Source organism: Dysidea avara, chromosome 10 (assembly GCF_963678975.1).
Source record: "Dysidea avara chromosome 10, odDysAvar1.4, whole genome shotgun sequence".
Classification (NCBI taxonomy): Eukaryota; Metazoa; Porifera; class Demospongiae; order Dictyoceratida; family Dysideidae; genus Dysidea; species Dysidea avara.
The window spans coordinates 585,202-609,512 of record NC_089281.1 but is presented as its reverse complement, the minus strand read 5'-3'; the positions used below and the strand labels follow the sequence as shown (position 1 = coordinate 609,512).

Genomic DNA, 24,311 nt, shown 5'->3' with positions numbered 1-24,311 from the left:
TTGGGAATAAGGAGGGTGCTGGCTACATCTGATGGTAAAGTGCCAGGAGCAACGGATTATCTCAGGCTAATGATTGGTTGTGGTTTAGCTATATTTTAAGGATAGGTGATACTTGGATTTTGATTCAATCTGATATTTGATACTTTCTTGCAAAGTATCGATACAATACCACCATAGTTCACAAGGTGAATGAGTATACAACAGAAGCTGTTACTACAAGCAGTGCTTTAGCTCAAACACACAAGTGAAATTTAAGATTGTGATGGTCGAAAATAGCATCCACTACATAAGAATGAAATTTTACTACTTGCATGATCATGTGAGCTATCAATATCGACCCTTTTGGTATCCAATATCGATACTCACTTTGGGTTTGTGTAATCTCACGTAATTGTATTTCGATTTGCTGTAAAGGGAGTAGGAAGCAGAAGCTAGGTAAGAACGTGTTCGTAAATGTTCATGATAACTGTTACAGGTTAGTGGCACGTTTCGATGATGTTCTGATCTCGCGGCACCAGTGCGAGGGTTAGGTAATGCACCTATCAATGTATTGCCCCACCGCCCCCCCCCCCTCGGGCGTAAGTGGGGCTTTACAGGGGGAATTGACACGAAACTGCTGCCCCACTATGGGGCATTTGACGATCGTTCAGTAAGTGCCCAAATATTTTTTGTTGTAACTTCCTTCGCTATGTCAAATCCCGAGTTAATCCCGCGTTGCAACTGGGGCCAACGGTGGGGATTTGACACGAGTCCGATTTGACACGATAGGTTTGCCCTACTATGGGGCATTTGACATTCGGCTGTGTCAAATCCCCACTATAGCCCCATATATGCCCGAGGGGGGGGTAGTGGGGCAATACATTGATAGGTGCATAACGACCTGAAATTTCGTAGATTATTTCTGAAAGATGAAATATTGCCTGAAATTTATACAGTTGACTAGACATTGGGTGACCTGCAGTTCGAATCCTGGGGTTGGAGGGATTTTTTTCCTTACTTTGGCCCCTTTTCTGTTACACCTTATTAGTAAGTCAAGTCATTAGGTCTAAGTCCTTGAAATTAGGTTAGGTAATCCTAAGGCTGCAGCACATGTTGCTGTAAGACCTTCAGTGCTGGTCACTGTAAAGTGCTAATAATAATAATAAAAATAATAAAAGTTTGAAAGATAAAATTTCACGATCGTGAAAATGTAACGAAAGTTTACAGAATAGTAGTCAGGTTCTTTTATGTAGATTAGCAAACCTATACATTTTTGGAAAGCTTAGAGCATGAGGAATCTGAAAATCAATGTTTACATTTGCACAGATTCCTGCAAGGTCAGCATTTTTAATTTCAAAATGGCAGCCAATAAAGTAAGAAATTCCCAATATATCAATTTTAATTTGACATAAAAGTTCATTAATAAACTCAACAAATTCTCTGGTGACATTTTTACATCTCTATTTATTAGAGGTGATATTTAATCATGAATAATTAGAAGTTTTTACAAATGGAATAGAAGAGCATCCATTATGCTGCAATAACTCAAGAATAGTTCTAATCGAAAAGAATTGTGGAATATTCCAGATTAATTTACTGATATCTATGTATAACTGGAGCAAAGTATAAGTTTGGCTTCCACTGAAACAGTTCAAGCCTGAAAACAGCAGAAAAAATTGAGTTACTCTAATAGAGCAGTCACACACTCTAATAAAGCAGTCAACTTTGAGTCCATATTGCTAATGTAGCAGTCACGTTTGTGAAACTCCTAGCTATTGTGCTTATGTTAGGCATAACTTTCAGGAGATTAGCTAATACTAGGTTTGAAAGAATAACTTTCTTAAAAGGAACTTTGTTAATTAGCAATTGGCAACTATGACTTCACCCTGACCAGATCCAAGAGCACTTTTGCACGTACCAGTTGGTGGCATGCACTGACACAGTTTATTATGTCAAATATAACTTTTTGCTCAAAATTTATGGGCCAACATAATTATTAGAAAGCTTAGAGCATGGAGATCAATGCTTACATTTATACAGATACCGACATGTTAGTTAATTAGCAGTTTGAAAATATCAGTCCATATGGTGCAAATTTCTCCTCTTATTGACAGAGAATTGTAACAAACACTATTTCTATGTTCTCACACCCATATAGAATCCATTAGTAGCCTCTAAAATGCTAAGAAACTTAAACGCAATTTATTTGGCAAATAGTTATTGCATGAATAATAGGCCTGAGCCTATTATGCTCAAAATTTTACATATTATTCTTTCCAGAATTTCCCAAAAAATTTCCTATTCTTTTTTTTAATTCTTGTATCCAGCCTATTATTCCATAATTATTCTCATTCAGTATATATCTGTGGCTAGTCACTTAGTTTTCAAGATGCTACTATAAGTAGTTTTATCTAAATTATTAATAGCCATATATGAAGCATTCCACCTTACACATCTTTTTTCTATCCATAATAGTTACAGCAGATTTAAAATAGCTATCTACAGTAAGTGTATTTTAGTGTATTATAATAATATGCTGTAACTATTGTATAGCTACTAAGGCCATACCTATTGAAAAGTTGTGCTTGGACCCGACCGACCCAATTTGGTACAGATTTTAATTAAGAAAAGAAAAGATCATGTGGCACTTTAAAAATTGCTGCAAAAGATCGAGATACTCTAATAGAACAGTCAGTTGGTACAATTTTGATCTCAAATATAATGCTAGCTATCTGTAAATGTAAAACCAGCATGTTCCTCACCCCTGGCGAATAGCATCAGTACAGTGCTCATCGAATGTTTATCCATTTTTAATAGTTATGTATTAGAAGGGATTTGATAGGTCTGTATACAGCTTTAATGTGACTTACTGATCCTTGTAACCAGAATGTAGCTACACATCTATATTATAGTTGGCTAGCTGTTTTTTTTTTTTTTGTTTTTTTGCCTACCGACCGACCCATTTTGTTGTAAAATAAATCCGAGCAACAACTTTTCAAATAGGTATGGCCTAAGTTAGGTAGATAAATTCACAGATTATGGAGGGGTGGTAATAATCCATAGCCAAACTTTTTTTATTTATTTTTATTGGTGGTCCTATAGCCAAACTGGTTAGTCATTTAAGGATGCATTGTTGATTTGACTTTTGCGATTGAGTGAAACCAGATCCTATAGCTATTTGATTTGATTTGATCCTAGAACTCGATGTAGTAATGATGACATAATATCAATGATGTGTACCTCATGAGATATTGTATTGGCCATAACTGTATGGTACAATGCACAAGGCACTAACAAATTAAATGACCTGCATGGCCTGGGTTGTTGTCTTATTTAGTCCATCATTATTTTATTCCTTATTTCCTGTCACCGCCCGCACCAATTTTTAGGCAGCTGCACCAATTTTTGATTATAGATCACATGATAGAGGGAGGCTCAGAATGGCCGAATACAAACATGGCAGAAGGGTAACTAAAGGGTTGGAGTCCTTCTACTCCTGTTCCACAAGAAGCATGGAGGCACAGTCTTTGCACTTTTCAAGATCAAGATACTCTAATAGAGCAGTCATACACTCAACATCAGTCAACTGTATAATTAATAATCAATTACCTCCTGCCCACATCAGTTTTTTGCTCCACTTGGTGAGGGAACAAGCAATGTAATAATGATGGCCTTATAAGCTTGAATGTTATGGGTTATAGAACAAGAGAGGAACTTTTTAAAGATCATATGAGATTACATTTGGGGGTATTTCTATTTACACATGCTTTGAGGTTATGTTATGATGTTAACACTTGTCAGCAGGGGTACTTTATGGTTTACCAGGTGGGTGGGCGATTACCGCTTTAAAGGTACAACATCAGTTAATAACCAGTTATTTGCACACTAAGTGCACAGCACTAATACTATCTATCTATAAATATACTGAAAAGCTATTTGTCTGTCTCCGTCTGTCTGCAACGCCGCTAACTTGACAACCAAAGCATGTATCGACACAGGACTTTAACGAAATTAAGCGCTCATCATCTGGCAACTCCAAGTTTGTTGTTTCAAATCGCTACAGACACTTTACAAAAACTTGCACTGAATTCAAATCCATAAAGCATAATTCGTGAAAACCATCTCGATAGCTGGATTATCCACAGGTTCATTTAATAACACAATGCTACAAATACTTTGTATCCTTGCCTCTTGTAGTCGCCCATACAGCAATTATGACCTTATAGCGCTCAGCATGCAGGCTCTAGCTAACAACTATTTAATGGTCACGTGAGCATGCTTTTCGCTTTGGAAAATTACAAGGAGTAGGAAAGTGTCTGTACTTGCTTCCGTTCGTTCTCTATAAAGCGTTGCAGACATTAGTGTAGAGGAAAGCTTGAACTACATTCCTGTCAACAGCAGCCAAAGCGCTAGTGTATAGACCTGTTAACCCAAAGGTCCCAGGTTCAATTCCTACTCATGACAACTTTTTTCCTTCTCAGTGCCACCTTTTCGTGACACACTTTTTCATGTCAGCTATTGACGATGATTGCTCGACAATCTGTGCAGATATCGACACAGTTCACACTTGAAATGAAACGCTCACCATCTGGCTACGTTGCAAAGTTTATTGCAAGCTTCTATGTGCGTTCCTTTGTCCACCACAGCACCCTGAAGGCCATGATGTAGAGAAAACCTCAACTACATTCCATTGCTAACTACATGATAAACAGCTTATCTGGTAAAGCACCTCCCTGAAGTTGTTGTGGTTACTGCTGTGTAGGGTGTGGGTTCAAATCCCGCCAGTGACAAACTTTTTTTTTTGTTTTATACACCTTTTTGGTGCATACTTTTTCTAACTCACTTTTTTCTCATAGTAAGTTCATAGCATCCAGGTAATGCTACACCACATATGGACTATTGGAAAAGTATACAGTAGCACATTTGATAAGTATAGGGCAGGCCAGTTGGGTCCATGTTCATTTGCCTGTATGTTTGTCCCATGTGTTCTATTAGAGTAAGTACCTTCTCTTTTGTAACTACAAGTCTTTGTGATGTTAACTACTTGCTAAATTATAAAAAAAAACAATTAGCCATGAAGTGTAGCTACAACAAATAGTATTGTTTTAAATACTCTTTGTTGACCATGTTATTACGGTGCCTGTATGATAGGACAGCACCACATAATTTGTACACGTCTTTATAATTATTGGTTTAGCTTACATGCAATTCTGCTGTTTAGTTAACCCCATGTTCACATTATTAGGCTTGCATGATGGTGGAATAAAGTTTATAGATATCACCATGCATGCATACTACTTTAGGACATGATCTTTAATGTTTCATTCCCAATGTAGTGGTTCATGCTATTGTGGTTAATGTGGAATGTGAAATGGTCCTGCACGTAGGGCAGGTACCAATGCTAGTGTATATAATTATAAAGCTGAAGAACCATCTCTCTGACCATCTGCAATTCCAATGGCATCCAACAAGTTTTTCACCAGCTAATGCACGTAGCAAAGTGATTTTGCACCAAACGAAGCACTCACCATCTAAGAATTATATAAATGAAGCTTCTAACTGCTGTCATTTGTCCTCTACAAAGCTTTGAAGGTGTTGGTGTAGAGGAAAACTTGCTCTATTCCTGTTACAACCACGTACAAACAGCCACAGCGTTAGGGAATAGAACTGTTAACCCAAAGGTCCAGGGTTCGATTCCTGCCCATGACAACTTTTTTTCTTTTCAGTGCCACATTTTCATGGCATTTTTTCATGTGTCAGATATTGACAACACTTACTTAGGAATTTGTGCACGTATCAACACAATCCTTGAGTGAAACAAATGAAATGCACATCATCTGGCTACCCTACAAAGTTTATTGCAAGCTTCTGCATGCTTTCCTTCATCCACTACAGCATGTTGAAGGCCATGATGTAGAGAAAACTATCTCTACATTCCATCGTAAACCATACGACAATTTCCCCCCTGTTTTATGTACCTTTTTGTGCACACTTTATTTGACTCAACTTATTTTCTCATATAAGTTCATAGCATCCAGGTAATGCTACACCACATATGGACTATTGGAAAAGTATACAGTAGCACATTTGATAAGTATAGGGCAGGCCAGTTGGGTGCATGTTTGTTAGTCCCATGTGTTCAGTTTGAAAACACTTTCTTACTTACAAAATCATTACACTGTAATACTGCAACTAGGGTAATAGGTGTACCAGTGTCACAGTAACAAATATGGCAAATCTATAGGAAGGTAGTATAAAGTCATGGATATCGAATATAAATGATACACTCAGCATTCCATCACCAAATTTCATGTTTGCTTAAAATGTACAAAACTTGTACAGTAATTAACTGTCATATGGTATATCCATAATACTACTGTTGTCTGCAGTTCTACTATTTAGCATATTTACAAGATTGCATAAGGCTCATTTACATATCAAGTGATTGGTTCCTCATTATATTAATTGAATTTTAGTTAATGTTGAAATGGTCCTGCACGTAGGGCAGGTACCAATGCTAGTAGTTTCTAGTAGTTTCTAGTAGTTGCTATAGGAGTATTCTATTCAAGTATACATGTCACTAAAAATGTTCTCAGATTCAAATTTCAAAATTTTCCTGTGGGGACGCTTCGTATGCTAATGTGCCTAGGAGATTTTTAAAATTAAATAATCTGATACTGAATCTGAGCATTTTAAGGTTGTGTTTGCAATTTTTAACCTTACAAGTTATGTGGTTTGTAGTTTGACATGACTGCAGCCAATGCTTTTATCCAACCTACCAACCGACCCATTTTTCTTGTGAGAAGATCCAAGCAACAACGATTCAAATATGTAGGTATGGCCTAATTAATGTAGTAATTGAGGTTTACATATAAAATGAAGTAGGGTTCCAGGGATAAAACGTGAAACAAGAGATGACGGTAGCTATGAGGGAAATCCCTGCTTGGCGATGTAGCAATGTGGGAAAATCCCTAAATTCAATGCTAATGTAGGGATTTTCCCACATTGGTACAATGCCAAGTAGTAATTTTCCTCATAGCTACCATCATCTCTTGTTTCATTTTTAAATTAATATATTTTTATTACACTAGTTTATTACCTTCCTTGAAGGAGCACATTTAGATGCCACAAAACTATTGGAGGCAGTCACTGCTAGTTAGGTATCAGCAAACAAGGGCGTAGGCAGGGCGGTTCGGATGGTTCAGACGAATCCTCCATTCAGAGGCAGAATTTTTTTAAATTAAAAATCACACCAAATCTTACAGCCCTGGAGCTCTCCGGTAGCTACTTGCTCCTCTGTACTACTCTTAAGGGTCACATCACATTAATGCTGAACCATTGCAAATCGTATCTATTGCATCACGTGATCAATTGCGCACGTGATGCATGGTTGAAATGGCACAAGTGAAATGGCGAAGGACTGTCCCATGGTTGGTTGAGACATATTACAAGGCAGCAGCTGCTAAACGTTAGTGGTCATGTTGTCAGGTTAGCACAAACTGTGAATTGTTGATGTATATTTGGTTTGGACCGGCCAAGAATAATGTATACTCGGAAGGAAGTATTGCCAACTAAGGGACTCGAGTGTGGAGGGCTTCTGTGTGCTAGAAAATTGAAGTTGGCTGTCAGTATGTTGTCTGGAAGTGAAGATTAGTTAGTTTATGGTTTTACAAATATGTTTATAGTTCTATAAGCTGCATAAACAGCAGTGTATAGGTTTTAGCTAGTTAGATCGGGGGGTCCTTCACATACAAAATCCATCTACGAAATTTCGCCTGGCTGTACAAATGCCACACGTTTTGCCACGCGCTTCAGTTGAACGCCGCACCTGTGACGTCACATGCAACCGCTCTATATTCCGTGCCTTAGGTAGTCTCGTGCCCAGACCCCACCCACTGTGTTGAACAGGGTCTGGTGACATTCGCAGGAGTTTTGGGCCCTACGCCATTTTCCTTTTCTGACCAATCGGACGCCTTGATTCAGGTACAACACAATTTGATAGGCTGGAACTAGAAAAATGGCCGACAATAACTATGGATACAAATGCGTAAACAATATGGCGGCGGGCCCAAAAACATAGTGTAAGTCACCAGACCCTACCTCAACGCAGTGGGTGGGGTCTGGGCACGAGACTATGCCTTAGGCTACTGTATTATGGTTTCAGTATGGGTTCAAACTGAGCCGAACGGTTCACTAGCTGTCTGCTAAGCTGTCGTGACTCTATCATGTTTGGGGTGAGGTAGGAATTTGAATAAAACACTCACCAGTAATCCATAGACACACTAAAACGACTTGCACTGTGGCCTTTGCACCGTGGGAATCGAATCAGCTCGAAAGTATACAACAAATTTACGAAGCAGATTATGGACAAATGTTAGTGCGTATAATCTAGATGGCGCTATATGTCTTCTATTGATAGTGACCCCTCTTCCTTGCACCTGGCCTCGTGTATATACACATATAAATCCATGCAATATAACTTACACTAATGAAATAATCAAAATTCAATGCCAAACATTATAAAAATTTTAATCGTACGGATTTATGTATTTAAAATTTCTGTTAATATTTCTGAATTCCCAACAAAAATTTCTACATTTCTAATAAAAATTGCCAAATTTCTATGGTCATCGACGACATTTCTGGAAGTGAAGGACCCCTCGAGTTAGATGCACAAACAGCACCTTTAATGTTACTGCCTAAGGGCACACTTTGTGTATGCATCATTTTCGTTCTAACATGGTCTAGGGGAAGCACCCAGGCCTTCCCCTTAAGACATTCCATTTTAAATCCGAACCTCCTTCAAAAAAATCCTGGCTACGCCCCTGAGCAAGGTTGTGCTTATAAAATGATTGCAATGGGCCATGTCCCCATAAACAATTAGAACATGCCATCACACCTCTAACAATCAGTGCTGAGGCCACACCCCTCAACAATCTAGCTCAGTAGAGATAAGGTATTGTACCACACCCCCTAGTTTAGTCTACTGTGTAGCTGAGTAGCGATACTCTAATACAGCAGTCACAGCCACACATATATTTCGTAGCTATGCTTTCAATACGTAAAGTCAATGCCTCAATTGGTATGGTTTCCTGGCAGACAATCATTTAATTGAAGATATAAAAGGAGTGGAAAAGCACAAAAGGCAGATATTCATAAAGGTACATCCCACCCATGAGTTTGTTGTAACATAAAATGGTGGCCGTGCACTACTGTGTTTGGCCTCTAGTCTTGCGACTGTGGTCAGGCTGGCTGGTAGACTAGAATTTGAGTTTTGGAAATTTAAAAAATTCAATATCTGGCCGTCTGTAAGTGTTTTCTTGTTTTTAACGCTGTATTTGACGTTGAATGGAGTAAGACTATTTGATATAAGATGATTTTTTGTAGTATATGATATTTCTATTTAGGCACGGTATTTTAAGTGCCATCACTTTAGGGGGAACTCTGTTAAATAGTACTACCATAATTCCTTCATCACTTGATATCCAAAGGGGCTTTGCCAAATCACAGTTTACTCTTGGCCAATGATGGAGCTTGTGGCAGCATTCACTAGAGGACTTAGTCACATGATCTAAGTCCTGCGGTGAATGCTAGTTATCATGAGTGCCCCTAACAATACTCATCATGTATGATGTGTTTCACTGTCATAATATTCCTTGAACATTTCCAGCTACTTTACGTTTTCCAACTCTTCTATAAGATTCCACTTCCCTCTCTTTACTAGAGCTAGAACTCTTATTAGGTTTTCATATTTGTTAACGGCACATTTATTTCTGGTATAGTGTCCCGCATGCTGCCCATCTATTGTATAAGTTTTTATTATGTGATTTAACTGTTTTGTAGTGATCATGATGTGCATGTGTAGTTTATTATTTATGTCCTGTGTTATTGTAGGTAATATAGGCTTTAGCCTCTTACCCTTAACTTTGCAGCTTGACTTGAACTTTCACCGAGGATGAAGATCAGAGTACAGGGTGCCACCCCCTTGAAGTTAGTTGTCCGAGGTGCTTGATCGCCTCATTTAAGGACTTCTTGATGGCTTGATTCATAACAAATTAACTTCTTGATCGTTTGATTTGATAATTATACAAGACTTTGTGGTAACTCCCACTTGCTATGCTCCACTGCTGTACAATTCTAGCATTACAAGATATATATACAGCATGTAGTCTCGTGAACCAGACTGTTCCTATCATGTAATCTGAAGGTGGTACTTGTAAGAGCTACCTCATTCTAAACAGATTGTTTTCTGGGCTGCTTGTCTGACGAATAAATTTTTTCCTATATACTAATTAACATCAAACATCATCGTGATGGGTGGAAAATGCAGTGTGGATTGATATGCTTATAATAGTAACCTTTGCATTGACAGAAATCTGGGCTTTATAATGATTGCAAACTTACGGTCACATAAACACTGCTGATTCTTACAGTATGATAATACTGTATGGTAGGGATCATGAAGATTTGGGCTTTATTGCCCAAATCTAGCCTCACTTTTTTCTTCATGATAGCTGATACCATCAGCCACTCAATTATGGTTAAGGCTGCAGGCTTGATTTCTTCACTTTTCAATGTTGCTTCAGCCAGAGATGAGAAACTAGTAGTATAGCTGCAGGTGTAGATGATCTCTTTTGTTTCATTGCTTTTTTATTTCTATCAAAATGTGAATTTCTTGCACTTGTATCAAACAGTACAGTAGTACTGGATCCCGCCAAAAGTAATGTGCGCCATCTATGCTGTCTTTAAAAACCATCCTAGAGACATATTTACAGAATAATATTACTCCATGTAACAGCATTAAAAAAATAAATACTTACAGGCAATCAGATAAAAGATTTTTTTTAAATCACCAAAACTTATCTGCCTGCCTGCCTCGCTTCAGCCTTTTGGCATACCACAGTACATACACCTTTGTCCTCTTATTACTAACAACAAAATGTGTCAATTTGCTATATAGGACATATGACTTCTTCCCTGTGCTAACTATCACATTTATAATAGTAATCATCTTATGTGATTGTAGAGGTGTTTCTCATACTGTTCTTCATTTGTAACACTTTGTAACAGGCTGAACATAGCTGAGAACGAAGTGCCAGTAATTGATAGTTTGAATGCACTGATATGTCTGGCAGTGTTCTTTGGATGTGACATGTGCAAGTTCACTAGTAATAATCATGTTACTATAAGTAATAATCATGTTACTGTAAGTAAACAAATATTAGGTTCAATTAGGGTTCATAGAAAAAAAATAGACTGTTGTCCGTTGATAGCAACTCAATCACCGTTCCATTTAGTCACTCTTGCTCTTAACTGTCGACGTCTCTGGCTCCCCATAATCATGATGTTGACGCTGTCATTGGTTGATTCTTCGTGAGTCACTCTTGCTCTAGTGGCAGTGTCAGCAAGTCGACATCTCTCGTTACTCCAATTTTGCTGAAGTACGCGGTTGAATCCAGGGGACACACTGATGCATGTGCTGTTTCTAATAAGAGCATAGCTGTACCTTTTTGGTGCCCAACATAACTAGCATGCTATAGTCTGTAGTTCCCTACTCAGAATGCTCTGGTAGTTAGCTCCAACATTATTGATCATTTACATTCCATTAACATTCAGAAAAGATGAACAAGCTTTCATTACACTTGCACCTTAAAACTAAGTCTCGTATAAAGGAGAAACAAAATCACAACTGTATAAGATTGGGTATATCCCACAAGTAAACAAACCATCAGAAAGGACTACAAACTAACACTCTACACAGATGTACAAGTGCTTGCCTGCAGTGTTAAACTTGCAACTTCAATGTTTTCATGGGATCTTGGCTTAATGCTAAACTGCTAAAATTTAATGCGTTCATTCAAATCCGTATTTTGGTCTATTAGAAAACCACATCAGCATCCAATAAATACTTTTAATACCTCCCAACCCTAGTCACACCTAGTATATTAATTATTTATTTAGATATGAAGGAGGGATCCAAGCAATAAAAGGTAGTGAAACAAGAAATGGATGATGGTATTACAGCATAGCTGGTGCTTTGGCATTTCCCACCAAGCTATGCTGTAATACCATCATCCATCTCTTGTTCCACTACTTTTTATTGTTTGGACCCCTACTTCATTTTTAGATTAATAGGGTGACTGTTATATTAGAGTATCTCGAGTCAGCCTTTCACCTACCTGGGTGTGGGGCATATTTTCGTTGTGCCAGCGTTATAAATACAGCTAGACCAATAATAAAGGGGTGTGGTCATCATGATTGAGTAAATAGATTGTTAAGAGGTGTGGTCTCAGGCAGTGCTCAATCGTTATTAATCAACCAAAATCATGCTAATAGACGTGGTCAAGCGAGTGTGGTATTAAATCTGTTGTGAAGTTACTGGTATGCTGCTATCTACCCTGCTCAAGGAAGGTGTTGATTGGGAAAATTAACATCTCAAAATGGTTTCATTACATGAAGAAGGATGAAGGCAGCCTGATTGAGACAAGGCACAGAGGGTACACTCACCGGAACCTCAAAAGGCACATCCTACTGATTAGTTTGTTATTGTGGTGTAAAATGGTGACCATGTGCTGCTTCGTTTGGCCTCCATATACATGTAGTCAGGAAGGCAGGCAGGCAGGCAGTCAGATGAAAATGTGATTTTTTTTAAAAAATCTGTATACGGCCATCTTGTTTTTAATGCTGTATTTGATTTATATGGACTAATATTATTCCATAAAGGTGATTTCGCCACGTAAGATGTTTTCTAGGATGATTATTAAAGGCAACGTTTTAGGTGGCGCGTGTCATTTTTGGGGGATCCCTACTTCAACAGTACTACCATACTGTTTGATTGATTGGCCATTTTAAGTAAGCAACCTTAACATTGTTAGTTGTAATTCTTGTGTGTAGGTCATATTGTTGTTGAAGATATCTGAATGGCTGCAAGAGAGTTGAGGAGAATTACTGACCATGTGACTTGTCCTGTCTGTCTGCAAACGTACAATATTCCTAAGATGCTTCCATGTCAACACACTTACTGCCAACAATGTCTTCATAACATAGAGAAAGATAAAACAGTCACATGTCCAGAATGCAGAAAAGTGACAGATGTCCCTCCTGGAGGAGTTCAAGATTTCCCTACCAACTTGACCATTAACCATCTCATTGATGACTTCTTCCTAAGAAGACAAGACAGAAGGAAAGTGAATTGTGAAACTTGTGTAGAGGAAGATCCTGTCACTTCGTTTTGTTTTACTTGTTCTGTATTCATGTGTCAAACATGTCAAGCCTTCCACAATCGTAGCAAAGTCACACACCAACATGTCATTGTGTACCTTGAGAAGCCGGCTAGCCAACCTAACACTGCCCAGCCCCAGAAGGTACTTCCTAATTGTCCAGATCATGACCTTGAGCTGAAATTTTACTGTGTACCTTGTGGCAGGTTGGTGTGTGTCTACTGTACAATGAATGAACATGTTGAACACTCTCATGGTGCTATCAAAACGATGGCTACCAAATATAGGGAACAGCTAAAGAACACTACTGCCCCACTGAATGATATGATTACAAACTTGTCGCAGGCTCACAGTGACATTGCTGACACAAAGGAGAAAGTGTTACGGCAACATAAATCTGTGGACAAAGATATTGACCAATTTTTTGACAATGTGATACAGAAAGTAGAGCAGCAACGTAAACAACTGAAACAAGAGCTCCACAACAAAGTGGGTGGGATGGTACAGCTACTGACGTCACAACTAGAAGAGGTGGGGAGTGTCCAGGCTCATGTTATGAGTGTGAATGAGTTGGCTAGTAAAGTGGAGAAGAGCTGTGATGAAGAGATGTTGTCAGGTAATACACAGTTAATGGATCGTATCAATGACGTGACTAATATTTTCAATAATACTTGTCTGATCCCAAAGGAAATTGACAGCTGCCGTTTTGTGCCAAATGACTTCATGCTTCCACAGTTTGGCCATGTTTATTCTAACGAGTATCCTCCGCTGTGCGAGATCACTGATATTCCCCCATCAATGCTGCAAGATCAAGCAATTCAATTCACCATCATAGCAAAGGATTTCAAGGGAATTCCCCTGCTTATTGGGGGAAGCACAGTCAAGGTACAGTTGGATAATAGGAGGGGCAGCATACAATCAGTGACAGTGAAGGATAATAAAAATGGAAGGTACACAGGATCCTTCAACACTAAACTGGTAGGACATCATCAACTATCAGTGACCATTGGAGGACAGAACATTAAAGAGACTCCCCTTTCCTTTTTTGTATCGCGGGATTACTGCAAACTGAGTGGATCAGAATCCAGGATGGTTGTCAGTGATAGAGGTAAATTAGGTAGACCATGGGGCATAGCTTTCAATGAAAGTAACCACCACTGGGCTGTAACTGACAGTTCTAATCACTGTGTTTACATCTTCAATGAACAAGATCAACTGGTGAGGAAGTTTGGCAGTCATGGTGAAGGCCCTGGCCAGTTTAATGGTCCACGTGGAATAGCTTTTGATGAAGATAATTTCTTGTATGTGGTGGATAGCTTTAACAACAGGGCACAGAAGTTAGACCTCACTGGGAAATTCTTCATCCATTTCAAAGGGAGATGGTTAAGTAAGCAGCAACTGAATGAACCAATTGGCATTGTAGTCCATCACAACAAAGTATATATTGCTGACTGCTGTAATCATCGTATTTCAGTATTCCAGACAGATGGCACCTACTGCTTCTCATTTGGATCACGAGGTAGTGGACCTGGCCAGTTCCGTTACCCATGGGATGTGGTTATTACCCCTGGCAACACCTTGCTAGTAGCTGATGGTGCAGGTCACTGCATCCAATCATTTCAACTCGATGGTACATTCATCCACAAGTTTGGTAACCACAGTAAAGGTAAACTAAACTTTCCTACATCTGTCGCTGTTGACCCAGATGGTTTTATCTTGGTATCACAACGTGGTAACCATCAGGTATCAATCTTTGATATTGGCTACAATTATCTCAACTCATTTGGCTCTAAAGGAAGTGGTAGAAATCAATACAACACTCCTCGTGGCATAGCGGTAGATTATAATGGGGTCATTTACATCAGTGATACTGACAACAATAGGATCATAATGAAATAATGGCAGTTTTTCCAAAGTCATCAGTGTTTGGTCAATAAACTATTGTTAGTTAGTTACTATCATTGTATTTATTTTTTTAAGATACGTTAGCTGCTGCATGTCTGCTGATAATATGTTATGGTAGCTATACAATAATAATACGACTTATTCTGTTAGCTGCTGACATTAGCCAACATTTTTTATTAATGTATAGTTAATCTAATAATATTTTAAAACAAAATATGCACAATAAAGGCAACTTGGTTAGCACCACTCAACAACGCTGTATCTTACATTTCATCAGTACAGCCACACCAGAAACATTCCCAAGAGATATGTGGTGCATTGCACATGTGTAGTGAGACAAGAAAGTGACTTTATAAGCTTGATTTGTGATTTAAACACTAGATAGTCAGCAATAGCCGTTTTACCCTGCCAGAGGCACACATTTACAATCACCAATACAGGAAGGAACGAGCACATACAGCAAAAACCCATGGCAATATATATCAAGAGGCTGTATGTGATGCTTCCCTTGCTCCCAAAGACGTTGGAGTTCCACCACTGAATGGATTGGATTCGCAAGGTTGAAAGTAATGACAAAGTGGTTCACCTACCAGATCTTCTAGTATCATACAGTTAAATGTTAAACACACAATGGGATACAACGGTGCTGATGCTACTGAGCAAACAGAACATAAAGTAGTAAAACTGAATAAATGCCTGTAAGGGCAGCCATTCCAGATGCTTAATTTTTTATGTAGAAAGAAAGAGAGCAAGATGGACTGCTCTAATGAACATGTGTTGTAAATGAGACTGCAGTTATACATTCAGTGACAGTCCCCACACAGTAAGAGCATATTGAAGCTGCACCAAGCAACTTATAATTCAGAACCCTTTCATACCAATAGCATTAAATACACATTATACTAGCTATGTAATTTCTTACATGTGAGAAATCTAAGTGAGACAATAATCAACAACTGTATATAGTCCTAAATACTTCTCAGTGTTCATTAGCAACATGAGAGGTGACTTATTAACTAGTGGGGTATATACTCCCCCAGGGGATTTTAATGTGTGCCAGAATTTGGAAGCAATTTTAGAGAAATGATTGAGATCCAGAAGTAATGGAACAGAATTTTAAAATATAATTATGGACATGCAAGCCTCTTATTTTATAGTGGACTGTAAGAAAGAAAATTTATTGTAAAGAGTTTAGATGTACAACACGTAAGTTTATAATTATAACTTCGAGTTTATGCTATTATTATGTGGTACAGCTGGCTATTTTGTCAAGGTTTTACAACTAGCCCGATCAACATTTACAGCTAGTCAAAAGTCATTTACAACTAGCACCTGGGTTGATGCCTGGGAAACTTGGCAAAACTGGCCAACCAACAGTCTTATTTCTCTAGAGCCAATAGCAGGCTCAACTTGAGGTCACACCATGCATGGGACAGCCTACAGAAGTAATGTCAACATCATTATTAATATATACAGGGTAGGAGGGGAGGGATGAGGGGTGCACCAGGTTAGTATAAAGAACAGGGGAGAAGCCAAAGCCATTTCATACATATGTTTTAGGACTAAAAATGTTGATGTATAAACGTATATTTGTTGTATATAGGGATAAGTGACAGTCATGAGTAGTTTAGCTAGCTATAGATTATAGACCTAAAGAATGGGCTGTGTGCATTTCATTTGGAAAAATATTCTTAGCAGGTTAAGTGGTGTACCCGTGCATGCATGATATAGTGCTGTACATGCAACTGATGTTAGATATGGTGACTGTTCTATTAGAGTATTTGACTGACTGCTCTATTAGAGTATCTCAATCATTAATTTTTGGGTGCGCCCCCCTTGGATCCACCACTGCATGTATCATGCATAGCTATTTTTCTTGAACTACTGAACTATCATGTGATCTGTATTAGCGTCTCAAGTATTTCCTTGTGTAGTGCATGATTGGTTTCAGTACTGTGTTGAGACTGCATCATGACATGATTGATTGATTTATACATCTGATAGTCCAAGACAAATGTACAGGCATAAATAAGGGGCCTAGACACAGGGCTACCAAAGAGATTTAAAGAAGCTGGAGCCCTGGCAAGGCAAACACACACATACATCAATTGTAACCAGCTGGGCATACAGGCCAGTACATTGAAGGTCTAGTGATAATGAGCTATATAACAATTTAGTTTTTTAGCTTTCTGCTGTTGGCAGCTCACAGATGGTGCTCAGTATTGGTAACAACTGAAAGTTCAAACAAAATGATGGCATCATTAGAAACCAATACCAAATCTGGTCTACCAACTGAGAGATGAAGAGAGGTTAGTTGGAATAGCGGTACTTAATGGACTAACACTTGCATTATAGCAGCATAAAGCATAGAGCTTGTAAGATGGTAGATCTCTCTTAAACCCATTAACAAAAAGACCTGAAGAACAGAGTCATGGTGCCATGTGTATCATCTCCCCTTTTGCTTACTGGCTTATGCGAAGGGTATATACGTGCGCCAGCCAGACTAAGCTTAAAACATTTCATAGGGCGTTTCCAGGAAGGTGCTTTATTTTGTTGTTTCTCGATATTTTCACACAGATTTATCTTTAAGATAAAGCAAACAAGTGCTAATTTGTTATTGGATTGTTTGCAGCATTCAATATCAACATAAGTTTAACATACATAAATATCCAAAAAGTGACAATGTGACAAAAAATCCCCTCATAAAGGATTTCCACTGCAAAGTAGGATGATGCCTTAGCCTCAGCTCTTTTCATTGTTTGTTTAAACTCATAACGTTCGGCATAGCCGTTCTTCCACGTCAGAGTACACAGAAGCACACACAGAAGTACACACAGAAGCACATACAAGTACAAAATATGATGAGGTCAGTCTGATGATTTTGATGCAGACTGACCTCAAGATAAAACAAACAAGTGCTATTGCTATATTATATTATTATTATCAAACTGTTTATTGCTTTCAATATCAGTGCAGTTTTAACTGTAAATATATGCAAAAAGTGGTCAGGTGGCCAACAATCCATTACAGCTATAGCTACATAGTACAGGAAGATGTAGATGTCTTCATTAAGGTAAGAAATGCACTAATTGTGACTTAGATCACCCTAAAATTCGACATAAGCTGTCCAATGTAACTATTTTTGGTCATGTGACCACTTTTGTATGTTTTTGTGTGTTGCACTTATTATGCTGATATAGCTTCCCAATGTTACAAACAACTTTACGTATCTTAAAAGTCAGCCTGTGTGAAAATCTCCAAAAACAAGAAAAGGAAGCTCCTTGAATTGGAAACCCTACATTTCACAACGCAGAATACTGCAACACGTGGCCCCAACTTGCACGTGACTACATTTCTTGTGACGCCCATCCCGCTCTTGCTGCCGCTCTTGGCTCAGTGTGTTGCACTGCTGGTAAGAAGATTGTATATTGTATCATAGATAGCGGTTAGATATACGAATGAATAGGGGACCAGCTTCTATTTACACTGAATATGCACGAATGGAGCCTGAACGAGTGGCCTATAAGGCCGGGTAACTACCAGTTTCAGGCTTCATCACAGTCGAGCTCATATTGCATAGTTGTAAGAATCCATAAAACCTGAGGTAGTCTGGCGCCGCCCGCCCCTTCGCATAAAGTAAGGGTCTGGTGAAATACAGATACTAAATCATTTCTAGCGCCCAGATTCGGCGCTAGCCAATTAGTGCATGCCAATGACGTTCACACAAATCGCCTTGGCAACACTGCTTTTGTTCGAATTGAAGTGCAATCATCTGACGTAACAAGCATTACGTGCACTGTCTAATTGAATTCCTTTTGAAATGATTAGGTATTTGTATTTCACCAGACCCTTACTTTTTGCGAAGGGGCGGGCGGTGCCAGACTAAACCTGAGGCTGTATATGTCTCCATTGTTACCCACGGAAATGTAACAACTCGCCTTCGCATTTAACACAGAGCTTGCAAGAGGAAGCACTTGCTTGTCTCTGACAGTTAAAAACGTACAAACCATCAAAATAGCCCAGCAAACAAGTACGTTAATGATTCTAATGGTCTGATGTGATCCAAATATAAGGCTGAATAAAAATAAATTACTTGTTTATCATAGTCTCGTCCTCGCAGACCCATTCTCCGGGGTGGCGCTTATCAATTAGAGATTATAAGCGCCCCCTTCGTTGATAAGCGCCACCCCGGAGAATGGGTCTGCGAGGACGAGACTATGTTTATCATCCAAGTCAAATCAAAAAACTAGGGAGGGAGGGAGGATTTTATTTTTATTTTTTTAATTCAAAATTCTGTATTTCTATTTATTTTTATAATAATTCAGGTTGCAAATACAGTTGTAATAATTTATTTCCTAATATATATCATAAAACAATGTACTGCATGGCTATAGATATGTCAGTCAAGACTTTGGTTATGTTTACGTTTGGAAACAAGCTTCTTTCCAGCTGTGCAGTACGCAGTACAACCAGGAAGAAAATCAGCCTTTTAAACTATATCATCTTCAGTTCCACAGAAGTAGCATATCGATATTCGTCAGGAATAGAACTATGGTCTATTGACCCAGAGCTGTACTCAACATAAACGTCAACAAACGAAATTTCATCTGGTACAGTACAACCATACCATCCTTTCAATATCTTTGCTCCACAACGAATCAATATCAAAACAAAGACCATTGTCACTATGAAAAATATTTAAACATGCGCTTAATATATTGCACTTAAGCAACTATAAAAAAATATATATATGTCAAGGCGGTTCAATTTATTGAGGCAGGAGGGGATGATAAACAAGTAATTTATTTATTCAGCCTAACAAGTACGAGTTTGAGGAGAAATTCATTATTAAGGTAGCTCTTGTACTAGTCCACCCAGTGCATGGTACTCCTGAGTCTAGACTCCTGTACTTATGTTCTTTATTGTCTTAACAAAATAAGACGTCTCTCTCTCGAAACTTGGAAATCAGTGTCGCTGTAATGTCGAGGCATCTTGCTCTTGGTTGTAGCTTGGTTTTCAAGGGGTATAAGGATCGATTATTTTAGCTGAAATCATAGGCAGCTTCAGGATTTTTGGTGATTGGTTTCTGATCAGGAGTATAGCAAGACTCGGTGAATACAAAGGTACTGCAGTGTTTGGCATCACAATTTATCAAATTCTACCATTTGTTTGAGTTTTGCTGACCTTCCAAACCTACAAGCCAGTGAGTCACCTCCTGACCTGTCCATTTATATGGTCGCATATGACCGAGGACTTATGTCCTTTTTAATGTGTCACGTTATTCATCATCTCTCCTGCTGAGTGTAACTGCCCTCCACTAACTATATATTAATACCACTGATAAAGACATAAGAGTCCCTATATATAGCTACATAGCTTGCTACACTGCTGCTCTGAATACTGTGACTGCTTTATTACAGTGATTGACTGCTCTATTAGAGTATCTCGATCTATTCTTCTTGTGCCTTTGCAATCAATGCACAATATATTTTTAACTGCTTGAATACACTTGACCGGTTTTTGGAAACCTCAGAACCCCCCTGGAGCTGCCCCTTGAAATATTTAGACCCCTGGTATAGCCCATGGTGCTTGAGTGTGTGTGTGTGTGTGTACACACGCATACACACGTGTCATGTCATGATGTGTGCATCCGTGCGTGAGAGTGCATGAATGTGTGAGCGAGTGTACCAAATTTGGATGAAATCATCTTAAAACACAAGCCCTCAAAATTAATTTTGGTTTTTGCTTCTTAAAAGCTTTCTTCTTCACTTATAATCGAAATATATACTTGATTGGCTTCAGTTTGACACAGGTGTACACACACACGCACACACACACACACACACACACACACACACACACACACACACACACACACACACCACCACACAATCACACATGCATGTGAACTTCTGAAAGTTGAGGGTTTGTACTGCACAAATTGTCTCACGATAACAGAAGTTAGAGCTGTGTATGCATAAAATTTGCATTTTATTCTTCCTAATAACACGTGTACTGGCCATTTTCGGCCACACAACACATTACTATGTGACTTAAGTGTGTACTGTTTGTAATGTTTCAAATTTGAATATGTGGATCTATCACAGTACTGTTGAGGACAATGACTACAGAGGAACAGCTGAAGAAGACCACTTTTCAACTAAATGAAATCATTGCTAAACTGTCGCAAACTCATCACAATATTACAGCCACCAAGGAGACACTGCTACAGCAACGTGAAGCTGTTGACAAGGACATTGATCAGTTCTTTGATGAAAAAATAGAACATCAACGTCAACTAATGAAACAAGACCTCGACACTGAAGTAACTAGCAAAACAAAACTGTTGACATCACAACTAGAGCAGGTGGAGAGTTTGCAGGCAAGTGTGACACAGTTGGCAAGTGAAGTGCACAGAAGCCATGAGCAGTCAGGAGAGAAGCAGTTAGTGCAACGTGTCAATGAAGTTACAGACACTTTCAATAAACTGAAAACTGATCCTACAGAAACAAATGCTTTCTTCTTTGCTCCAGCTTTCCCTGACCCATTTCCAATGATTGGCTACGTACATCTTCCACGATGTGAAGTCATCATTATTCCTGCTACAGTGTTACCAGGCCAGAAAGTTGAATTCTCCATCATCACTAAGGACTTCTGGGGGGATCCCCTGACTGTCAACGAAAAGATTATCAAAGTGAAAGTGGCTGATGGGAAGGACCATGTGCAATGGCTACCAGTGAGAGACTTTGAGAAAGGAGGATATCCAGGGACCTTCAGCATTGAAGAAATTGGGCATTTTCAACTGTCAGTGTTGATTGGTGAACAAAGTGTCAGGGGAGGTCCTTTCCCTGTTGTTGTCTCAAGAGACTATAACAAACTGCGCAAGTCCACCAAAGCCATCAATGATGATGGTAGGATGGGGAAACCCCGAGGAGTAGCCTTCAGTCATAACCACCACTGGGCTGTAACTGACACTACTAATCACTGTGTGTACATCTTCAATGAACAAGATCAACTGGTGAGGAAGTTTGGCAGTCATGGCAACAACAAGGGTCAATTTGAAGATCCTTATGGTTTATGCTTTGATAGTTATGATAACTTGTATGTGGCAGATGTTGGAAACAACAGGGTGCAGAAATTTAACTTCTTTGGTGAGCACTATATTGACTTGGGTTGGCAGGGAGAGGGAAGTGACAGGAAATTGAGTTCTCCACATGGCATTGCAATAAATCAAAATACGGTATATGTTGCTGATAGCAGTAATTGTTGTATTTCTGTATATCAAGCAAACGATGGTGCTTATTGCTTCTCGTTTGGGTCACAAGGTGATGGTCCTGGTCAGTTTAAGATCCCGTGGGATGTTGCCATTACTCCTGACAGTACCTTAGTAGTGGCTGATGAGCGTGGTTGTATCCAGGCCTTCCATCTTGATGGTACCTTCATCCACAAGTTTGGTACTCCAGGCTATGCCAAGGGCCAACTGAATTTTCCATCATCTTTGGCAGTTGATGCTAATGGTTATATCCTTGTGACCGATTATCATAATGATCGAGTGTTAGTCTTTGATAAAAGCTACAGTTACGTCACGTCGTTTGGCTCCAAGGGATCTGGTAACCATCACTTTAGTGTACCTCATGGCATTGCTGTCAGTCCTAATGGAACGGTTTACATTGGTGACCACGAGAACAAAAGAATCACCATATATTAGTGACATGGTGATTATGATTTTGTGTACGTTTTATAGAACAAACAAGATTTATGTTTTGTATTATGTGGAATTGCTGCCAGTATAACTTTATTGTATAGCATATAGCTATTATAATTTTTAAGCACACAATGCATTTTATTATCGATGCTATTGTGGTCTGCTGAGCATATCATGAAAGCTTGTTGTCGTGCTGCAGTGTAGTGTACCAGAGGAAGAAAGCACAACAAGTGTGTGCATGCTTGAATATGTGCATGGAGTTCAAGTGTGGAGGTTTTCTATTTACTTGAGTTACCTGTGATGATTTGTTATTAACTAGCCTTGAGTCTATAATAGCTATACCCCATGATGTGTGTAATTTTATCATTGCCAGCAAATCATCTTAACAGGAAATATTGACGAAAGGAAAATTTGACAAATCAATCAGCTTAAGTTTGACGAATTAAATTTGATGAAAAGCAAGAAATCACATATCTGAACACTGACTTTTTTTTGAGGCGCTTATTGACATTTAATGAATTAAAATTTGACAAATGTAACTGATTTGTCAAATTTTTCTTTCGTCAAAATTTCCTGTTGTATGGTAGTATTTCTGCTCTTCCATTTCCCATTATGCCCCAACGTAACTTAAATGGCTAAATACTATGTAAAATGCTCACCAATAATCATTAATAGGTTGTGTACATCATATAGGATAGAGAAAGGAGAAAATCCATGACTGGACCTAGGTGGCCTCGAACCTGCAGCCATCCGATTAACGCTTGAATGCTTACAGGGGTCTGCCAGGTGGTCAGGATGTTTTCTCCTTGTCAATTTCATGTATCACTGCTTGAAGTATCTTAGTTTACTACAGTGGTATATCTCCAGTACATGGAACAGTCAATTGTTTGTTATTTTAGTAGTTTTTCAGTAAACCTGCATTCACTGATGTTTTACTGAGAGTTTAAAACTTAGTAAAATAATTATGTTCCATATACTTAAGTTTACTGACACTTTACCATCAGTATATCTACAGTAAGGCATCTTAACAAATTAGTAAACTAAGAACCTTCAAGCAGTATATGTATCCATAGGAACTCTAGAGAGTGACATATTATCTCTAAGTTCCCCATGTGGAACCAAATGGACATTAGTTTATTTATTAAGACTTTACAGCACAAGTGCTGAAGGTCTATGTATGATGTACCTCAAGAAAGATCAGTTGCCAGAATATATAGCTGCAGCACTACTGTTACAACTTCATGGCTAATATGCACAATTCATGGCCAGCACAGTAAAGCCACGTTCATATCTTTAGTCCCTGTAGAGATAATTATACACAGACTAGGAGATTTTCACTCAAAATAGGAAAGTGCCTCTTTCAGCAATTTTCACACAAACAAGTGCTATCGAACTGTTGTTAGCTTTTAATATGACCAGTTTTAACATTCGTAAATATTCAAAAAAAAAAGTGGTTACACAACCAATACTGTATAGCCTAAATATTTCAAGGCAGAAATTTT

The 24,311-nt window shown here is 38.6% G+C and overlaps 2 protein-coding genes across 4 annotated transcripts; both read left to right on the top strand.

Moving 5' to 3' along the window:
• The first annotated feature begins 313 nt into the window (after window positions 1-313).
• Window positions 314-15,241, top strand: LOC136268639 (E3 ubiquitin-protein ligase TRIM71-like). Of its 3 annotated transcripts, XM_066064029.1 has the most exons (3): window positions 338-435; window positions 9,874-9,969; window positions 12,874-15,241. In XM_066064029.1, exon 3 carries the CDS (start codon window positions 12,900-12,902, stop codon window positions 15,096-15,098), a length of 2,199 nt encoding a protein of 732 aa, XP_065920101.1. In that variant the 5' UTR covers window positions 338-435; window positions 9,874-9,969; window positions 12,874-12,899; the 3' UTR covers window positions 15,099-15,241. The 3 variants fall into 3 exon arrangements, with proteins under 3 accessions (XP_065920100.1, XP_065920101.1, XP_065920099.1); XM_066064028.1 differs by lacking the exon at window positions 9,874-9,969 and having other exon boundaries at window positions 314-435; XM_066064027.1 differs by lacking the exons at window positions 338-435; window positions 9,874-9,969 and adding an exon at window positions 7,324-7,467.
• Window positions 15,242-18,446: 3,205 nt separating this feature from the next.
• Window positions 18,447-22,941, top strand: LOC136268742 (tripartite motif-containing protein 2-like). The gene is made up of 2 exons (XM_066064203.1): window positions 18,447-18,516; window positions 21,212-22,941. The coding sequence occupies exon 2, from the start codon at window positions 21,226-21,228 to the stop codon at window positions 22,810-22,812; it is 1,587 nt and encodes a 528-aa protein (XP_065920275.1). The 5' UTR covers window positions 18,447-18,516; window positions 21,212-21,225; the 3' UTR covers window positions 22,813-22,941.
• Window positions 22,942-24,311: the final 1,370 nt, after the last annotated feature.

What these genes read in the sequence shown, in the direction of transcription:
- LOC136268639 (XM_066064028.1), top strand. Translation starts at nt 12,900, where the DNA reads ATGGCTGCAAGAGAGTTGAGGAGAATTACTGACCATGTGACTTGTCCT.
- LOC136268742 (XM_066064203.1), top strand. Translation starts at nt 21,226, where the DNA reads ATGACTACAGAGGAACAGCTGAAGAAGACCACTTTTCAACTAAATGAA.